Source organism: Pagrus major, chromosome 15, assembly GCF_040436345.1.
Source record: "Pagrus major chromosome 15, Pma_NU_1.0".
Taxonomy (NCBI): Eukaryota; Metazoa; Chordata; class Actinopteri; order Spariformes; family Sparidae; genus Pagrus; species Pagrus major.
Window position 1 is genome coordinate 27,007,602 of NC_133229.1, and position 19,545 is coordinate 27,027,146.

The window sequence follows — 19,545 nt, forward strand, 5'->3', positions numbered from 1 at the left end:
ATGGAGGCTTTGTTGGGACTAAATGTACTTACTAAAATAAGTCTTCTCAACAGTTTTATCCTCTGTGATCATCCGTTGTTTCCTCTGTGCCAAGGCTGAGTCGAATTAGAGAAAACATCCCTGCAACTAGACTGAAAGTTGCTCGGCGTATGGTTTGCTTCTCCTTTTTATGGAGTATTAAAGCTTTGTACTAACAATTATGGTACGAACCAACAGAGTCATCCATTCTACAAATATATATAAACATATAATGTGTTTGAAGGGAACATTATACTTTTAAGGCTACTATTTCTGATATTTTGTTGACTTTTTCTGTTTCTGTTTCTGTTTCCATTAAAAACAATTCATTTTTGGTATCCTTGACATTGTGTGAAATATTGTTGCAAGAAAAACTTCTGTAATATGTTTCAGTATTGAATTTCTATAAATCAGCTCAGTATTTTGCAGACTAGTTTATGTCTTTTTCACTTTGTTGGTGACTTTTGCATCATGACCACCAGCAATTAGTTCAGGGATGCCCAAAATGTTCCTTCGAGGGCCAAAAGTGAAACTTAATGACGGGCCAAGAGCCAAAAGCAAGTACCTATTTAACTGCATTGTTAAAATTCAAGAGTATCAGTCAGGTTTTCTTTTCTTGGTTTCAAAGAAACACCTGGCAGGAGCCAAATCGAACCTTATTGGGTGCCATCTCTGTCCCAGAAGGCCTCATGTCAGGCAGCCCTGAGCTAGTTTATTGTAAATTTTCCTCTTAATATGCATAGTGGTTCACTGAGCTCCGTCTGAAAGACAAACTTTCCAAGATAACGTCGACCTAGCAATGTGCTACAGTAGTTGTCAAGTGCTGGTTAGGGTTATCTGAGCACTGGTCCTCAGGCTACATCTCCTCATGCAGTGCAGGATATAAGAGCTCTGTTCAAGGAAAACCTTGTGCTGTGAGGGGATTTTCCCATTTATTGCTTCATAAATATATCTGTCAAACCAAAAGACATTTTCTATTTCATGTGGTCGCTCATCATGAGGACATCTCACTGAAACACATCCACGTGTTGTTCTGATGCAGAGGACATTGACACTTAAAGCCCAGAGGTTTGTTCTTGATGTATGTTGACCATATAATGTGTTCAGTCATGACACTTCCTTCGGTCAGCCTGAAGTGTTACTGAATACATGAGAAACCCGGAAAATTATGTGTCAGATGTGCTTTCTAACACGTGAACTCACTCACATAGGCTCAAGGAAAGACCATAATATCATAGATGCCATTAGAATTTCATATTTTATTAATAAACAAGATTTTAATCCATGTGAAAGGCAGTCGGAGGATGTGGCCAGTCTTAAAGGACAAGTTCACCCAAAATTGAAAATTCAGTCATCATAATACTGCTGATGGAAAGTCAGGTGAAGTTTCGTAAGTCCGCAAAACATTTCTGTCACATCATTTCTAACAAAATATAACAAAACAAAATCATTTCTTCACAGCAAAACAGCGTTGCAGCATTCTGCTAAACAACTGTGGTAGATGGGGACTTGTTTTAAAACGTCGAAGAACAACCAAGAAAAACAAAAAACAAATTGATTTGAAAATTATTAACACTGTTTTGCTGTGAAGCTCCAGAAATGTTTTGTGGACTATGAAATGTCACCTGACTTTCCATCAGCATGGGTGTGAGGAGATACCACGTGAATTTTCAATTTTGGGGTGAACTTATCCTTTAACAGGAAGGATACCTCTGGGATACCCAAAGTTTTGGGTTTAAGAACCCAGGCCAACAACTTTAACCTAACTTCCCCGAAACAAAACCTGAAAACTGGACTGCCATCTGAAAACAAAATGATTTATACATCTATAACATCTTCAGGCCTTGTGCTGGTCTCCTCTCCACCTTCCCGCAGACATCAGCTCTGTTTCATCACTTCGTTAGGGTCTTCAGAGAAAAGAGAGAAGACATGAGAACAGAAATGATAAACAGAGTGCGAGGGAACGCCACCAGAGGCTCTGCTAACTGGCTGACTAGCTTTCTGTTACTGTCGACAGGAGACGCCTTGAGTGTGTGGGAGGATGTAAATCATGCTGGAGTGGCTTTTAACAGGACCGATACACATTGTCATGGAGTGTAAAGCAAAATGTCTGCATGTATGTTAGCTTTGCATGATGATGATAGTTAAGTTATACAGTATAATAATAAAACGTTCTCCTGCCAACCAAGAGGCCTTTTTTTTTCACAGGGGACATTTTGATATGTCACAGGGGGGAAAGCACAGGTGAAGATAATAAAATGGTGGATGATGTTTTATTTAGCTGCTTCAGTTTCATGGTCAGACTATTGTTCATGCTGGGACACATGGGAATGGAGACATCATAGGCACATGAGAAAACACACCTGTGTTATGAATATATGATATGATTGTTCACGCCCGCTTCTCAGACCAACGTCTAGGGAATAAAGTGACATCTTTTAGAGGGTTATGCACTTGTTCATAGATCTAGAGCGACTACACGTATTCTTCACACCACCAACAGATTCCTCAGCACAGTCGCCATATTAAAATTGGCAGTTAACGTTTCTACAAACCACTGAAAGGTTCACATTCGTGCAATACGTGTTTAATTTGCATTCACATTACATGTTCACATCCTGACTTTCACATCAGGAGGTGGAGGGCCCGCTGGTGACGTTACAGCCAACGAGGCTGCCAAACGGCCGACCGCAGTCCGAGTCACACCACTGGATATTTTTAAGAACACTTGGGGGGATTTCCAGCTGTTTTTGTGGCGACCCAAAACTGGTTATTTTTCACAGGAAGTTGGACCATCTCCATCCGGGATCGTGGCAACCAAGACAGGAATTTTAAGCCAAACCATGATTTTTTTCGTAACCTTTATGCCGAAACCTAACCAGAGCATAAGCACAGAGTTGTGACGAGAGAGAAAAAACATTCAACCCAAACAAACAGAAAGTTGCAACATAAATAAACCTTCAACCGACAAAAAAACAGATATTTTTGACAGGAAATCCGGGAATCTCGGTACACCTCCAGCTGTGTTCGTGGTGAACAAAAGCCGGTTGCTTCTAACGAGACCTCAGGATGTCTCCTGCGTGTGTGTGGTGACTAAACAGGCATTTTAAACCAAAACAGGAACTTTTCCTAACCCTAACCCAGTTTTGTGCCTAAACCTAACCAGACAAGCACAGCTTTGTCACATCATAACATTTAAAATGGAACATAAAGAAACATAATAAAGAAATGTAAAGTTCAAGCCTATCCGCTGGTTAGCAGAAACGCACAACATGTATTCTGACAACATTTATGGGTTGCAGTGATTCTCTGCTGGGTGGTTTTCTTTCTGGTTACATGTCATACACTGTGGTGCTGATGTGACTTATAACTCACAGAAAATGCAGCGCTGTTCCAACCGCAGAGATCTCAATGAGCAAACCAGATGTAGACCTTTATTGTGCATTGTGGATATATTGAGGTCATCACTTATCAGAGGCAGAGGGAAGTCCTTAAAGGAGCAGGCTACACTAGAAACCCCTCACAGGCCTGTATGAGTGCTGAACAGGGATTCTTTGTTTTATTGCATAATAAATATGAATGTCTAATTAAAAGACTTTGGCTATTTAATGCTCAGCACCAGGACGTAGGAGTGAAACTAATGGGAAGGTCATCTTTAACAACTCATTGTCCTGTTTTTGATCTTATTATAAAGGCCTACTGATCATATATATCACACATATATATGTTATATGGTTACACATCACTGTTGCTCTAATGTTTAACATACGTGAACACATGATGGTCTACAGTAAACATGCTGGTCAGCTACTAATCATAATGTTCAGCCTACAGTCATGTGTGTGTTGCTTCCTCCTGTTTTTGGGGTTATTTCAGGTTGCGTTTACTGAAACAGGATAAAAACCAGCAGAATGAAAGTAAACGATGATATGGAGGGGACAAAAATCAGGTCGTTTTTTAAAATTTGTGCTTAAATGTTTGATTACACAATATAAGAGTAACAAGCGACGACTATAGCGGAAAGAAAGAGAGAATAAAGCTCAAGGTTCAGCGTTTAATCTGCCTAGCAGATGCATTTGAGTACTGGGTGTAAATCGATATCAGGCCATGTGCAGGTGGCGAAAAGGGGAAAAAATAAAAAAAAAACTGAGGGAACTACACACCTTCAAACCTCTTACGAAAAATCAATGAAATCCAATAGGCCCACAATAAAATGAAATAAAATAAAATGAAATAAAATGAAACAGACTCCAATCCTCAATAATTTAAGACCGCTGAAGAGGCCTTTTTCAAAAATTCAATTCAGAAGTTCATCTCGGGGAAAATCCCTTTTTAAAGACGACAATGAAATCTTACAGCAGCATTAACGCACTTTAAGCGTGAAGTCGTGAAAATCATCGTTTCCCTTCTCAAATAATAAAACCCGCGGCCTGTTGGATTAACATTTACGCGCGATCCTGTCAATAAAAAAATAACGTAGCAATAATTTTAATGTATTATTAATACAGGTAAAATAAAAAATCAGGCATTTAAACTATTTAGTCAGCGGTTATTTTCTTTCCTGGAATGTAATAATGATAATTATAATAATTATAATAATAACTTGAAGTTCACTGTTTTTTTTATTTCAAGTAAATTAATCAACATTTTGGAGGCGATGACGTTTGATAATTAAATTGCAATGTGTTGCCTTATATTCATGGACAGTGCAGGTAACTAATTAGCCCTATTTTTTTTTTAATCTTTCATTTAAAATAAAAAATAATTACATGTCGACTCGTAGCGCATTTAAAGCCTCGGCCTACTGCGCGCTGAAATGGGAATAAATTAAGAAAATCAAAATGAAGATAAGGACGCAAACATACATAGTCGAATATTTTCAGTGATGATTGAATGTGAATAACTGAAATAAATAAAATGTATTTTAACTGAATCCAGCTGAATGAATCGAGGCTTACCTGAGAGGAGAGGCCGAGCTGCAGCCGGTCCAGCTTCACGGGCTGTGTGTCGCCGAAGCAGGTGTCGTGTCTCCTGTTTCCACAGACTGACTGACTGACTGACTGACTGCCAAGTCCAATAAATGGTCTAACACCCCCAAACGTGGCCTAAGTGTCTTTGAACCATATGCCTTTCACTCAAAACGTCCAGTCAATAAAAGAGATACGGAGAGCAAATGGTGGCATGCAGGAGGCCTTTCATCCGCACTGCACAGACCTGAGCGGAGCCGATGTCAATGCGTTAATATCAAAACATAAGATCATAGTCTCACCACGGCTCTAATAATGTGAATGCATGTTGGATATTTTTAATTTAGAAAAAGTAAGACTGCACTGAAACATAGAGAAAGCAAATAGATCACAATAAAGGGACTATCCCCCATTTTTCACTGATTTTAACCTGTGTTTTTTATTTCTTTTAGAGAGTTTTAATGGTTTAACCAAAATGTTACATTTAGGCCTACTTTTGCCACACTGCAGGGGAAAAATCAAGTGTAATACATGTAGTTTACACATATCTGAGACCAGTCTGAGGCTAATTAATAAATAAGCACTGGCCTAAAGGATTAACTGAACACAAACAGAGTCTTTTAAACTCTACTTTCACTGAGAAAATATGTAAAAATGCTCACACGAGTGCTCAGTTTGTTTTATTGTATCTTTTTACAGATAGCATCGGTTTAGCAACGTCCATTTGTCCCACAAACACACCTCAAGTGTGTGTCTGTGTGTACTTAAGTGTGAACGAGTTGTTGGAGAATTGTTCATAAAAGTCCCCGCTGTTCATTTTATTCAGAGTGTTTAATTTATTAAGGGTTAATGAAACGGAAATAACATCAGCATCAGGATTATTCATCAGCTATAATATACATCAACAGTGTGTGTGTGTGTGTGTGTGTGTGTGTGTGTGTGAGGGAGAGGGAGAGAGAGGAGGGTAAAAAGAGAGTTTTATTAGGCCCATAACTCTTCAGACTCGAGAGGAAGCTGTAAGCATTAAAGCTGAAGGCCAAATCTCTGCAGCCTAATGTGAAACAGCTCAGCTGGGAGTTGAGAAAATGCTGCTGAATATTGGACAGAATCCACGACTTCTCAACATTGTATACAATGTGATAACAGTGGAAACACATAGGAACATACGTCTTGGTCTGAGGAGCTGAGATGGGGCCCCCAATTTGTATTGGCTGTATAGGCCGGAGCCACTTTTTCTCCAAGGAGAACTGAGATTATTCATTTATTATTGTGAATGTTTATCCGAGCTTCTGCTTCCTAAACCATATGAAGAGGGTCTCACAAATATGCAAAGTGCCTCACCAGCTGTCGTTACCTGCAGAGAGAAAGAGAGAGCATAATAACCACATGTTCTGCTGGAGAGGAAGTGACTGAGGGCCCTGTTAGAATAAAAATGCACGGTAACATGTCTGATGACAAGATTAGGGCCCACAATTAATTGTTTAATTAAAGACTTAATATCATCACAGCTTAGTGATAACCCAATAAAAATATATTATTGTCAGTCCCACTAACTTTGAATGCTGTGGTGAATAATGAAGGCCCACATGAAATAATAAAATTGCGACATCTAGTGGCGTAAACTTGATTTACAGCTTTAAATTGCAGTAATAAAGCAGTACACTGTTATTTTTTTAGGGGTTCCTTCATGGGTTTTATCTTTTCTTACCGAAGGACGTGGACTTGAGGAACTTCTCGATTTTAGTTCTCTTAATAACTCGTTTATGATAAAAATGGATTATTAAATTGAAAAAAGGATATTATCAGGAATATCTACACCAGTTTGGCTACCTGTTTGATCAAGTGGGAAGCAAACTTCAACTAAAATGTGACTTTTATTCAACTGTTAATAAAACCCCTAATAAGTGAAGGCAAGCACTGCATGGTAATTACCTTGCATCATAGCTTTTTGCTATTGACTATTTTCTTCCACAGATGGTTTTATAATGGAATTCTGACATTTGGCCAATTGGTCGTTTATTATCTTATAAGGAATTTCTTTATTTGCCCTTTTAATTTTAAACACTGTGTAGAAAATATTTATATGGAAGGAATAAATATATTTAAAGAGAAGTGCACCGACAACAATATTAGGATCACATTTAGTTATGTTGCTGTTCTTGGTCCTCCTTATTCAAGGATATAATATAAAATAGATTCATATCCTACTGTATCACTAACAAGCTTAAGGAGGCGTCTTTCCAGATATTACATAGTATGTGATTGTGTCAGAAAGATTCAAAATGGATATTGATTACATGTTTCTGTGGAGTATTTCCCATATTTTCTTTAACTGTATTTACAAATATGTTACCTATGTTTATTTTTTTAACAAATAATTTAGTTGATTTAATTCAGAAACCTGCCAAATTGTTTCTAAATGCACTCCTCACCTTGATCTTAACTCTTTAACACTCCCAGCATAGTGAAAATGTCAAAAAACTGAAAAAGACTACAACGCAAAGGATTCTGGGAATCAATTCGCCTCACTGCGCTCGGATTACGTCACTTTTAGCATACGTTGGTTACGTCGGTTACGTCACCACGCCGCGCCAACTCTCGCTTGGTGGCAGTTGAGATGTCAGTTCAGGGAGCAGCGAAAGTCTCCTTGTTTGCTTGTTTCTGCGCTAACTTGTTGACCAAATGACCGGCTAACAGAAACATTGTGTCACCGCCTGATGTAAGTACTGATGTGAATTAAAAGCTTAATGAAAATTAGCCTTAACGAGAGGGTTTCTGTGTGTTACTGTCGGTGCTAGTCTGATAACTGTTATTGTTATTGATGCAGTAGCTACGTTAGCTAGGTACAATAGTTAACACACACTTTTTTGGCATAATTGTGTTGAATTCACATTAAAGGTACAAGTTAAGGTTAGGGGTTTGGGGTTGACTAACGACCACTCTCTCTGGTTATATACAGTCATTGTTGCTTGCTAGCAGCGGCGTGAGATGCCCAGTGTTTTGATGGAGCAGCTAACGTTAGCTATAACTCCATTAGCAGTGAGCGTGTAATGATATTACTGTTTATTTGTCCCATGTGAATCACAAGGGCGATGCTAAATAGGAAAATAGCTTACTTGCCTTCCAACAGGTATGTGTTGTCAGTGAGAGGTCTGAAGAAAAGTAAAGTAAAGTAACGTTAGCGTTGTAATGATACTTGTATTTATGTCTGGTCATCCCTCTAAGGTAACTTACACAGGTTAAGTATGCTATGCTGATAATGTTGATACCAGGACACCTAAGATTTCTTTCTGGTTTCCTATTGTCCTTAAACGCACTGCTTTGATGACAGCATGATTTCACATCAGCAGCCACATGTGGACTTGAATCATGTGTAAAGATTACTGAGTCATGCTCTGTTAGGTCATACCTGGTCAAAAGGTAAAGCATTGCAGGATGACATCATAACTTTGGAGCAGATGTAAACCTTTATCCAGAGAGCTGTTTATAGTGAGTGTAGTAGACATGTAGAGTGAATAGTTATTAGTGTTGATTATACGACAGAACATGCTATGATAAGGATTATGTGACAGATTTCAGCAAAGACCCACGCTGCAGTGAGATCAGTACCATGCACCACCATGTTTGTTGAGACTTTCTTAATAAATCCACATCAACAACGGCGACCATTGTGTCCATTTAGTCTATAGGCAGCTTGCTAAATCCTGTGTTGATTTAAATGTTATGTAAATGTAGCAGCAGGGCTTAAATGTGGTGTTTAACATCAGCAGCATAAAATATGCAACTATACTAGGAAGGATTATATGCTTTACTTACCTCAGACATGTTGTTTAACAGAGACTTTCTGTTCCAGAGTGAACCAAAGGAATCAAAGAGGAGACGACTGTAACTTACAGATATGGGGGGCCTGATATCCCGGTGGAAGGTAAGTGCAGCACGAGTGAAAAGGAAGAGTTGAGTCATAAAAGTACAAGAAAGTTTAGTACAATAGAGAAGATTACATAATATAAACAGTGCAAAATAACAAAAATAGCAACACTAAACATGTATGACAGAAGACTAAAACAGGTTTCATAAATTCTTAATAAAAGTCCTTTTTAAGAAGAGATTTAGCAGATCAGACCTTGGCTTGGGCTCCTCAGGGAGAGAGCTAAAAGGTCGCCTGTCATGACAGGGATTTAAGAGGTCTGGCAGATATGTAACACAGGGCGAAGTCATGCAGTACTTGGACCAGTATTAGCAAAATCCTAAAACCAGTTCCAAAACATACAGGCAGTGATTGTAGACAGACAGAAAAATCACTAATACTGACCCTTTACCCTGACCCGTCAAGTTTTTGAAACAGGAGCATTCAAATATTTTGGTTTTATTCAGTATTTGGTGTTATCACACTCCTGAAAATGTGCTTAACAAGCACTTGATACTTAAAGTGTCACTCAGCATTGAAAAGAGGTGAGATGACCTATTTCTATTCTATTTCTTTTTTAAATTATTTTGACAACTGAATCATTTTATGTCACAAGCCTTGAACGGTTACATCTGATCACTGATTCATAGCAGATATTTTCTTGTACTCTTCATATCTAATGACAGTGTTTGAGACAATTTGAAACAACACACTGAACCCTGCACCTGAGCTTGATGAAGTTCATATTTATAGAAACGCTATTTTTAGACATACTAGAGGAGTCAAAGGGAAGGAGAGGGAGACGGCAGGAGAGACTGAGCAATAGAAAGAAAGTGCGACCCTTGATGTTTGCATTTATTCAAAGAGATAAACATAGGTACGGATGTCAAGAAATGTGAAATGGTACATCACATGTAGCTGAGATATTTCAGTTAACCAGGAACTGGCCCTTTGATAAGTCAAAGGAACAGGGTTGATTGTTTACAGACAAACCAATCAGTATAAAAACTGTTGGCTGTGTGTGACACTGGGTAGCTGTGTGTTAATTTTCCTGATGAATCTCATGATAATTCTCTGATCTTTATCCACAATCCAGACAAAGCCAACCACAGTTGAGCAGCTGGAGGGCCTTGACAAGGTACGGACTAAATATTGTATCAGATGTGATGTGCTCACACAATGCTTATAGCACAGAACATTTATTTTTAGTAACAGTTTGCATTTTGGTTGGAGATATTAAGGACAATGAACTGGGGCCTGTCTCAAAAGCAGGATTGAGTTTTGGGCTCACCACACAGAACATGGGGCATGAAATCCGTGTTTACTTAACAAAGATATCCAGTTAACATCATTAATCCTGCTTCTTTAGAAAGGTCACTATCATAATGAAGATGGGATTTGGAGTTTACTTGTTTCAACCTGAAATTATAACTGATACTTGAGTATTTCAAATAAGATCAAAGAGCAAGTAGAACATAAGTTAACATTAGGGAAATGGTTTTCCTGGAACTTTCACACATGATTAGTTGAGATTCACTGTTTGTTTAAATAACCTTTCACCTCCTTGTTTCTGTGTTGTAGGAGATTAAAGAGCTGGAGGAGTTTAGAGCCAAAAACCAACGTCTCCAAAAGGTCAGCAGAATATCCAAGAAGTGGAATAATATTCTTGAAGTGTGATTTCTTTGTTCTCATCCGTGTTTGTGTGAATCTGTCTGCAGCTGTGGGTCGGCCGGTTGCTTCTCTACTCGTCAGTCCTTTACCTGCTGATCTCTCTGATCGTGTACTGTCTCTACCTACCTGAACAATGGTTGCACAGACTAGCCATGGCTCTGCCTTTCTTCATATACCCTGTGCTGTAAGTATATGTCCTTCACAACCCTCTGCAAAGTACAGACATTTCATTTTTTATCTGGTCCACAGCATCTTACATGTGTCATGTTAGGATTTTATTTTGATACTCTGTTTTTATGCACTGTGTTGTCGCATTTTTGTATTCTCTATTAATTTGAGAAGCTGTGCAGTAAGCAACAACAAGTGCTTTTGTTAGTTGACAAAGTTAAATTGGAAGTTGATAATCAAGAAAAACGTCATCCCTTGGCTTCTCTTTCTCATCATCAGGGTTTGGTTCATCAGGAAATTGTTGATCTTCCTTTTTTCCAAACGCACTGAGAGAAACGGTAAGCTGTCCATCAGTCTCTCCCTGTCCATCTATCCATTCAGCTAACAAAAAAGATATCTTAGTTGTAAGTGCAAAACTACAACAACAAATACAGCCTGATAATGTTTTAATAAGTTATTTCTGCTTCTTTTTTAGCTGAGAAACTAGAAGATTTAAAAGCTGCCAAGAAAAAGATTGTAAGTGTCCAATTCTTTTCTTTTATGTATTTTTTACTGACTTAAGGAGAGTTTAGAGAGAGTGTGACTGTCTTTTTCCTCACTCTCAAAGTCCAAATGTCTTATTCTCTACACTAAAAGTAGTGTTTCCTGCCATCAACACAATGACTCATCAAACAAGAATTGCTGCTCATTAATTTCAGCTGCCTCCTAACATTCAATTTTCTGCATCTTTTTTGGTCTTTTCTCTGGTCCTAATTTAAAGTTTGTACTGAGAGAAATCATTCTGGCCAAGTTTATTTTTTATTTTGTGTTTTAACCAAAGGACTATGATTTATTCTGCATGAAAGAATAAACGTTTCCCTGTTTTGTGTCTCCAGCTGGAGGAAGTGATGGAGACAGAAACATACAAAAATGCCAAACTAATCCTGGAGCGCTTTGATCCCGAAGCTAAGAAGAAAGCTGTGAGTGCTGTTGTGTATGTTTTTGTTTGTTTAGTGTGACCTTTTGTATTTTTGTCTTGTTTGACTTTTATTTTGTTTTCTTTGCTGTCACGTTGTAGGAGCTGGAGTCTACTCCAGTGCGTCCTCAGATGACTCCCCGACCAGGACAAGGTACAGCACACATATCAATACACAACAAAAAGATAAAGCATCACATTTTCAGGCTGTTGAGTGGTGCTCGATGGAGCTTGGGTCACAGTTATGCAGAGACTTGAAGAAGAGCTACAAAAAGTGATTCCATGTCAATATAATAGTGATTAATGGATAGAGAAATCAAATCCTTGCCTCTGCAAAATAAAAAAAAGTTTTGTGATGTTTCTCTCCTATGCAGAGATTCGACAGAGAGGCATGCCAATGAGACCCATGCCGATGGGCACCCCGGCTGCAATGACAATGACTCCTGGGGGAGCCCGGCCCCCTTTGGGACCTGGGGGCACACCTGTGGGTAAGGGGTCACAGAGATACTGAAGATTAAGAATGATGAAGTATCACAGTTTGTAAGTGCATCAACTTTGATGCTGGGTCCAACCAAGTGAAATCTCCTCTGGTCTGTCTGAGCAGACTCTGAGTAATCCAGGTCATGGGCGAAGTCTAATGCAACTGGAATGAACAGCAAGTCCAGTTGCCTTTGACTGAGTTCCTTTAGACATCTGTGTGTGTCTTCATCCTGTGTTGCTCTCCCTACAGAACCTGTCCTTCTCTCAGCTCCAGGAGGACCACCGGAGAGATCTGCTCTGTCTGCCTCTGTCCTCCATGGGGCAGTACCCAGGACCCCGTGCTCCCCCATACCAGGTGTAGGTAGGTTGTAAAGCCGGTGAATGCATCTTGGAGAAAATGCTGCTATGTGTGTGTGGAAGAAGACACATCTGCTGTAGCTGACTTGTGCATTTTAAGTTTGTTTTTTTGAAAGGCCCACATACTTCACCTGCATGTGCACAGTCTGTGAACTGAAATGTAAAAACCTGAATCTGTCTGTATGTTAATTTCCATGTTTGTGGACTGTCTTTACAGGCCTACACCCACCAGGTCCTCCATTAGCAAGACCTATCCTACCCAAAGACAGGGGAGCTGTGGACCGAGTCATTGAGTACCTGGTAGGGGATGGACCACAGAACAGGTGAAGACTCATTTTTTTAAGATGTAAAACCCTCCATTGAAGTAGCTTGTGACTTCTTCCCATACTTGCATTCATTCAGATTGCAGATTTTTTTTTCTGGGAAAAGGAAAACAGCTGCAGTTGTAACACTCATTTCCCTCCTGCAGCACAAGTGTTAGAATGGCAGAGACATTTAATATCCTCTCCTGTAGATGGCACACATCATCTTCATCTGCAGATCTGCTGCTCCTGCAACTTTTCCTGCTTACAGGACTCATGCGGAGCCTTTGATTACAAACCTATTCTGCCATATGTTTAGACTTGATTGAAAAGTACAGTACATTCTCTGGGGTAAATGTCTCATGGGGTTATCCGAAGTCCTCTAGTAATCAAGCAACCACTGGTGGAAGTCGACAAGGAACTTTTACCATGTACCTCATGGAATATACACTGAATATAATTAAAGTATGATATCAAACACTCTCTCCTCCTCCATCTGTTTCTCCTTCCTTCCTATAGATACGCTCTGATCTGCCAACAGTGTTTTTCTCATAACGGCATGGCTCTGAAAGAAGAGTTTGAATATCTAGGTAAGAACATAAACACACTACTGCATGTAATGAGAAGGGCCATCCTAATTAAGGGAATATAATGTAAGTTGATTTTTTGAGATGATAAATTGCAGAGCCATAGTTTATACAATAGCACACTCTCTGATCTAAGCTCCCTCTCTTTCTATCTCCAACCCTCAGCGTTCCGTTGTGCCTATTGCTACTTCCTGAATCCTGCCAGAAAGACACGTCCTCAGGCTCCCAGGCTTCCAGAGTTCAGCTACGAGAGGAGGTTGAGAGCAGAGTCCCGTTCCCCTGGACCAACACCGCGTTCTGGGACTGAGACAGAGGAGAGTGCACCCCCCTCTGGAGGTACTGAAAAACATAGATACACACACAAGCAGATAGCAGTGAAAGGGGTGTATGTTAAAGTCGAGGAAAATGCTGAAGGAAGCAAGTTCAAACCACTGCTGTAACTGTGGACAAAAATAGTAACTGTCCTGATTTATATATACTGAAATAATATTCAGGCATTGTTTGACCTGAGATCTGACAAAAATAAACTAGGTCTGAATTTGAAACATGAAGAGAACATTGGTTCAGACTTGACGCCTCACCCCTGATGGAGACCCACACACACACACACACACTCACACTCACACACACACACACACACACACACTCTCACACTCACACCGCTCTGTGCATCTTTATGTTACTTACTCCATGTTCTAACCGCCCATGTTCAGTGTTTTTTAGTACAGTGCTGTCCTGTTGACCTTGTTTATGTGTTTAATGTTTGATTCTTTCCCCAACTTTAATGATGTCATCTTGTATCCTGTTGTAGTTGTTAGTGAGCAGTGAGCCAGCAGAGGTGAGACATCACAGAAATATCACCATCTTTGCGACAGGAGGAAACAGAGTGTTTCAGATATTATCATTTTAAAACTGAGAAACTGGTGGAATTTTTGCCAGATGAAATCGGTTGAAAAATTGAATCCTGACGACCTTTTTTTTTTGTTGTCACGGTGGTGCAACACAATCCACCTAGTAAACAAATCAGGTGCAGGAAAAAATGTAAACTAATGTCTTTGCTTGCTCTCTTTTGAACAAATGCAGGGTGGCAAGCAGCTTAGCGAGTGTATATCTCACCCAAAATGCTAGTTAGTTGTTATCATTTCCTATGTCAGCCCTGTGAGCACACTACCGTGTTGCGTTAAAGTGACCAGTGGGTTTAACGGTGTGATCTTGCCTCTAGCCAAGGCTCCGGCTCCGTGGAATTTGGTCCACAGTTTCCAGATCCAGCAGAGTCCAAAGAACCCTCAGAACCGACCTCTGCAGAGTCCAGGTTCACCATCCTCTCCCTGCACTGTCTGATCTGGTGTAATTTGAACTGATTTGAACGATTTGATTACCTCAGAATGGGTCGATTTTCTTCGCTGTAGAATCCATAACATTGTAGAACGCAGACCAACGCCTATCACAAAATCGCTTCCTCTAATCACACTAAAGCAACAATGGTTTTTAACAGTTACTGGATGTCTACGCCAGACCTGGGTGGAATAGTGTTTAGAAATGTTAGATCATTAAAAATTCATCCTGCCATTTAGAAAAAAACATTGTCCAGATGGATTAATCCTGAACATTTGGTGCCCGATGAATTTAAGCAAATGCTAAACAAAAGTATAATAAGAAATACATTTGTTTGACCCAGATCTGGTGTTCACTGTGTGTACAAAATATTTAGACAAGTTTTTTAAATGATTGATATTTGTTTCCAATCTAAATTTTTAAATTGTCTCTTAGATCCTTATATCTCCTTACCTTCGTCACCTATGCCTACATTAAGTCAAAAAGAGACCAGAGTTTGTTCCTGGTCAAGTCAGTTCATTTAAAAAAAGTCAAATATTTTGTGCATAAAGTGTCAATTTGTATCTCGATGTTTAGCCCCCATTCGGACAAGATGCCTGTGTTTTTATGGGATTTCCAATCACTTGTATTAATCCTACCCATACCACATTTTTTACCAAGTCCCAGTTGTAATTTGTGCGTCTAATGCCTCCTTTTTTGTGCACATGCCCTTCATTCCATGCTTGAAGTCCCATCTGTTCAGACACCTTTAGTATTTATCTGAGCTTTTACACATTCAGACCTGTTTTGATAGTTATTTTCAGTTATTTGTGTACTGAATGTTCTCATCTGTTTCAAGCAAGCTACTATAATGGGACAGTGAGGTCCCCATCAAATCTAGTAACTGTTGATCATCCTGTCCGAACGGGGCTCAAATCTTCCTTTTGACACAGTGTGGATTTATGGTTATTTTCTATCGAATGGAATGAATCTTAAAGTGTGCAAATAATGATGCAACCCTAAGAAGTAATGATTCTAAAAGTGTAGTTATATTGGGTTTCTGTAACACCAGATCCTCTGGCATTGATTTTCATGATGACAGGGGTTTTAATTATCCTCTTGAACTTGTGTTGTTGGATGGGAGGTGGGAGATTTACAAGCCAGTTACGTTCTCTGCACTCTCCCCTCTCTAGTGTTCATCGACTTTTGTTTAAATTATGTTCACGCTAACTAAAGGAATGCTGCTAATTCTCTTTCAATTACCTCTGATTTTAACTCCAAACACCCAATCATTTCTTGTATTGCAAACTATTCACATTATCTCAGATGCTCCCTTTATCTTTCAACCTCCCCGATCATTCTCTCTGTTCGTTTTCTGGTTATGTATGCATCTTATTTACTTGTCTTCTCCTCAGATGAGAAAGAGGTGGGGGATGACGAAGAGACCACTCAGGAAGTCGAGAGTGAGACCCCATCAGAGGAGCAGCCGCTGCAGCAGCAGGAGCAGGAGCAGGAGGAGGAAGAGGAAGTCGTAGAAGAAGAAGTGGTTCAGGAGGAGGAAAAGATGGAAACAGAGCAGAGTCTCGGTGCGCCAGGCGAGACAGAACCGCAGCCGTCGTAGTTGAAGAGCGTCCAGAAGAAGGACCGGTGATGTCTGATCATTCTGTCCAAACAGATGGTGTTGGTGTTGGCCATGATAGACAGGTAGCATTTCAAAGCAATATAGGTGGACAAGGATTTTCACCAACATTAGTTTAATATCTTTCTTCCTTTCAACCAAAAACATCAGTCTCACATTTTTCACATTCATCACGCTAAGACAAAGCACATAGAGGAGTTTATGTCCTTAATGTGCTTGGTAAATGATGTGAATTCCCAATGAAAAACAATGCAATGTTCACCATATTTAATAGTAAAATTGTCCAGTAATATTGCCTAAAATGATGCCAGCATATCATGGCCTTAACAGTTTGATTGGTTGACTAGGAAGGTGTCAGATTGATGATTGTAGTTTTAATCCTGAGGCTGTTTTCTCGATAGAGTAGCTGGCTGCTGACGATGCTCTATGTGTGGTCACTAATGTGGTGATAATTTTTCAGTATTCTAATGTATGATTTAGACTTTAAGGTTCTTTTGGGTTTGAAGTAGTCGGCTGCTGTTAAAGGGTTATGATTTTAGGCAGGACGGCTGGTTTACAAATAGTTTGTCCTCAGATGCAGCAAAAACAAAAACATGCTCTAAAGTAAATCGGTACATTTAGTTAAATATAAGTGTGTTATGATGCAAATGTAAGTATAGTACTTACATGCTATTTATTATTTTGCTGGAAAGTGTACAAAAAGTTCTCACTTAAGCTTTGTGAGCAAACATTAAATTCAAGAAGGTGCATCTGAAGACAAACATGTTGTGGATCGGGACATCATCAATTGTGTTTACAGTTTATACATGAATGCCATAAAGTTTCAGGGTCCCTGCTTTGGCTTTCACCATCTCTCATACGAGTTCTCAGCATAATGATGAAGATCTTGGATACATTTCATATAAAGACATTTTGCCAAACACTGATGCATGCACACATTTTATCCTGCTGAGATTTTAAGTTTTCTTTTTTTTTTTTTATAATGTTTATCAGCTTGTCCCAGACAGGTGGTATCTGAGATATGAGATGTTTCCCAGAAAACTACAGTTTGTTTTTGAACAACGCTAATGTTTTACTTGTTAGCCGCACTCAAATCTGCAAGAAGCAAAAGGTTCTGAAGGGCCAATATAAAGTAATAGACGAGGGGGTGTACCAGTGCTTGTATCTCCAGTAAATGGACGACGCTAACCAGAGAAAGCAGCTGCTGTTAAGTCAGTACACCGACTGTTGTTGACCATCCATGCCTTTGTTTCCCCCTTGTAGGCAGTCTGTCAGTAGCAAATTATTTTCACTAATGTCAAACATCCCACTTGTTACTGCAGTTACCATGGACACTGTGTAGCACCCAGTTACTGACCTCAGATCAGCCATCAGTAATGCAGCAGAACATGTGTGTTTTGAGGATAGGTGTGTTTGTTTGTGACTCTTTTCATCATTCGTTATAATCCTGCAGCTTTTATCTGCTCTCCCAAAAAACAGACTTTACAGAAATAATCTGGGTTATTATTTTTCCTAACCAAGCCTTTTTTTTTTGTAGTATGGGAAAAGCAAACCTGTACAATTAAATTTTAGCTGTTAATTTTAGAATTATCTTTCTCTGACAACCTTGGCTAACTTATTAGCTTGAGGATAGCATTAGTGTTGATGAGCAATGCTAACAAGAAAAACAACCGAGCCTTTAAACATTTTAGCAAGTGTAAAAAAAAAAAAGAACAGACTTGGAGCTAAAACTGCCAATTTCTCTATCTGGTCTTTTAGGATCATAGTTGTCAACAGAACTATCATTTGCCAAATGCACTGTTGTTTTATCTGTATTATTTGACTCCATTTGCACTGAGTTTCTCTTTGAATTTATTTATTTGGCCTTTTTGTGTTTTGATCTGTTGTTCATGTATCGCTGCACTGTTTGGTTTAAAACAATTAGAGGTGTAATCTATAAATGCCATCGTACTGTCACAATTATTTAAAAGTCTAGGCCTGGTTTGGGCTCTGTAGCCTTCAAGTTGCTGCAGATTGGCGTTTATTGAGATATTTTATGTGCTTACATTCATTTAAAGTGTTTTAAATGTGTGCACTCACAGTAGGAACCTGGAAGAAATAGTGAGTGTCTATGCAAAATGTAAATATGTTGTATCGCCTGTGTTGCACAGGTCTGATCCTCCTCAAAACTTCACAACAACCCAGAATCATTTGGCAGAAGTTGGGCGTAAAGGTTTGGGGCTCGCCTTCCGAATGTGCACATGGCAGCAAAAGTGCTTTTGGACAAAGCTTTGTTGAATGTTGAGGAGAGACTATGTAATGAATTTAAAGTAGCCTAACTCCTCAACCGCAGCTTGACATTTTGATTTTGTCCTGTTACTTCCCTCCACCAGGCATCATGGTACCTGTGCCTGTTTACTGACTTGTGATTAACTGGATGGTACCGGTGTTAACAAGCGTGGTATCCCCCCATAATACCTGCTGGTGATGAAATATAAAGTTCTCTCTGTAATATTTAAAAACTTCCTCCTCAACAAGTTGTCTTTTAAGTTTGTTTTTCATTTGTTGCTTAGTTTTTTTTCTGCTAGATTTATCAGTTATGTTTTTGCCAATGCTGGCTCATTAAGTGTGCGCATGGCACGCCAAATAAAATTTTTCAACAAAGGAAAGCAGGAGTTGTTCTGTTGTTGTTCTTCCACGCTGCCCATGCTTCACAGATTCATTTAGTTTTGGCCCAGATTTAACAATCAGCGAGGATTGATGCCACTAACGATGAGAGAACAAATCTTTGCTTATTGTGATTTGGTTGAACTTTTTAAATTACTCTGAGCTTATGCACACTTGGTTTCCACAACACCCACCTTCAACACGTCTGGACCATCCTTTGTGTCCTAATCAGAAGCTACAGTGTTTTTAGCGGAAAAGGTGATATGACCCCTAAAAAGCACAATCACTACTTGATTGAAGGGGCTCTATGTAACCATTTGTAGCTATTTAAATGTATTAATCACTTTTTTATTGGCCATATGTGAGCAGATTGTAACGTTACGTGAAAAATTAGACATTCCTTGTCTCTCTCAGTTGCCTATACAAGCCTGTGGACAATTTCTTTCAGTTGTTTAATCCTGCTGGACTGGATTTCTTTATGAAGGACTCGGGTCAGATTTTCTGCGACAGTCTAAAGCGGCTCGTCTCAGAGAG

The 19,545-nt window shown here is 39.3% G+C and overlaps 1 protein-coding gene across 4 annotated transcripts; it reads left to right on the forward strand.

Annotated features, from left to right (window-relative positions):
* Positions 1–7,571: 7,571 nt before the first annotated feature.
* Positions 7,572–19,013, forward strand: lnpk (lunapark, ER junction formation factor). 4 transcript variants are annotated; one of them, XM_073481793.1, is made up of 16 exons: positions 7,616–7,704; positions 8,839–8,910; positions 9,989–10,030; positions 10,474–10,524; positions 10,611–10,747; positions 11,011–11,069; positions 11,207–11,247; positions 11,607–11,690; positions 11,789–11,840; positions 12,061–12,174; positions 12,417–12,527; positions 12,741–12,846; positions 13,345–13,415; positions 13,578–13,748; positions 14,635–14,724; positions 16,142–16,422. In XM_073481793.1, exons 2-16 carry the CDS (start codon positions 8,884–8,886, stop codon positions 16,345–16,347), a joined length of 1,362 nt encoding a protein of 453 aa, XP_073337894.1. In that variant the 5' UTR covers positions 7,616–7,704; positions 8,839–8,883; the 3' UTR covers positions 16,348–16,422. The 4 variants fall into 4 exon arrangements, with proteins under 4 accessions (XP_073337897.1, XP_073337896.1, XP_073337894.1 ...); XM_073481794.1 differs by having other exon boundaries at positions 12,435–12,527; XM_073481796.1 differs by lacking the exon at positions 14,635–14,724 and having other exon boundaries at positions 7,572–7,704; positions 12,435–12,527; positions 16,142–19,013.
* Positions 19,014–19,545: the final 532 nt, after the last annotated feature.

Bases quoted from the DNA above. Each gene is read 5' to 3' on its own strand.
- lnpk (XM_073481793.1), top strand. From the start codon at position 8,884: ATGGGGGGCCTGATATCCCGGTGGAAG. The intron at 10,031-10,473 runs GTACGGACTAAA...TCTGTGTTGTAG, and splicing joins AGCTGGAGGGCCTTGACAAG to GAGATTAAAGAGCTGGAGGA. The intron at 11,691-11,788 runs GTGAGTGCTGTT...GTCACGTTGTAG, and splicing joins CCGAAGCTAAGAAGAAAGCT to GAGCTGGAGTCTACTCCAGT.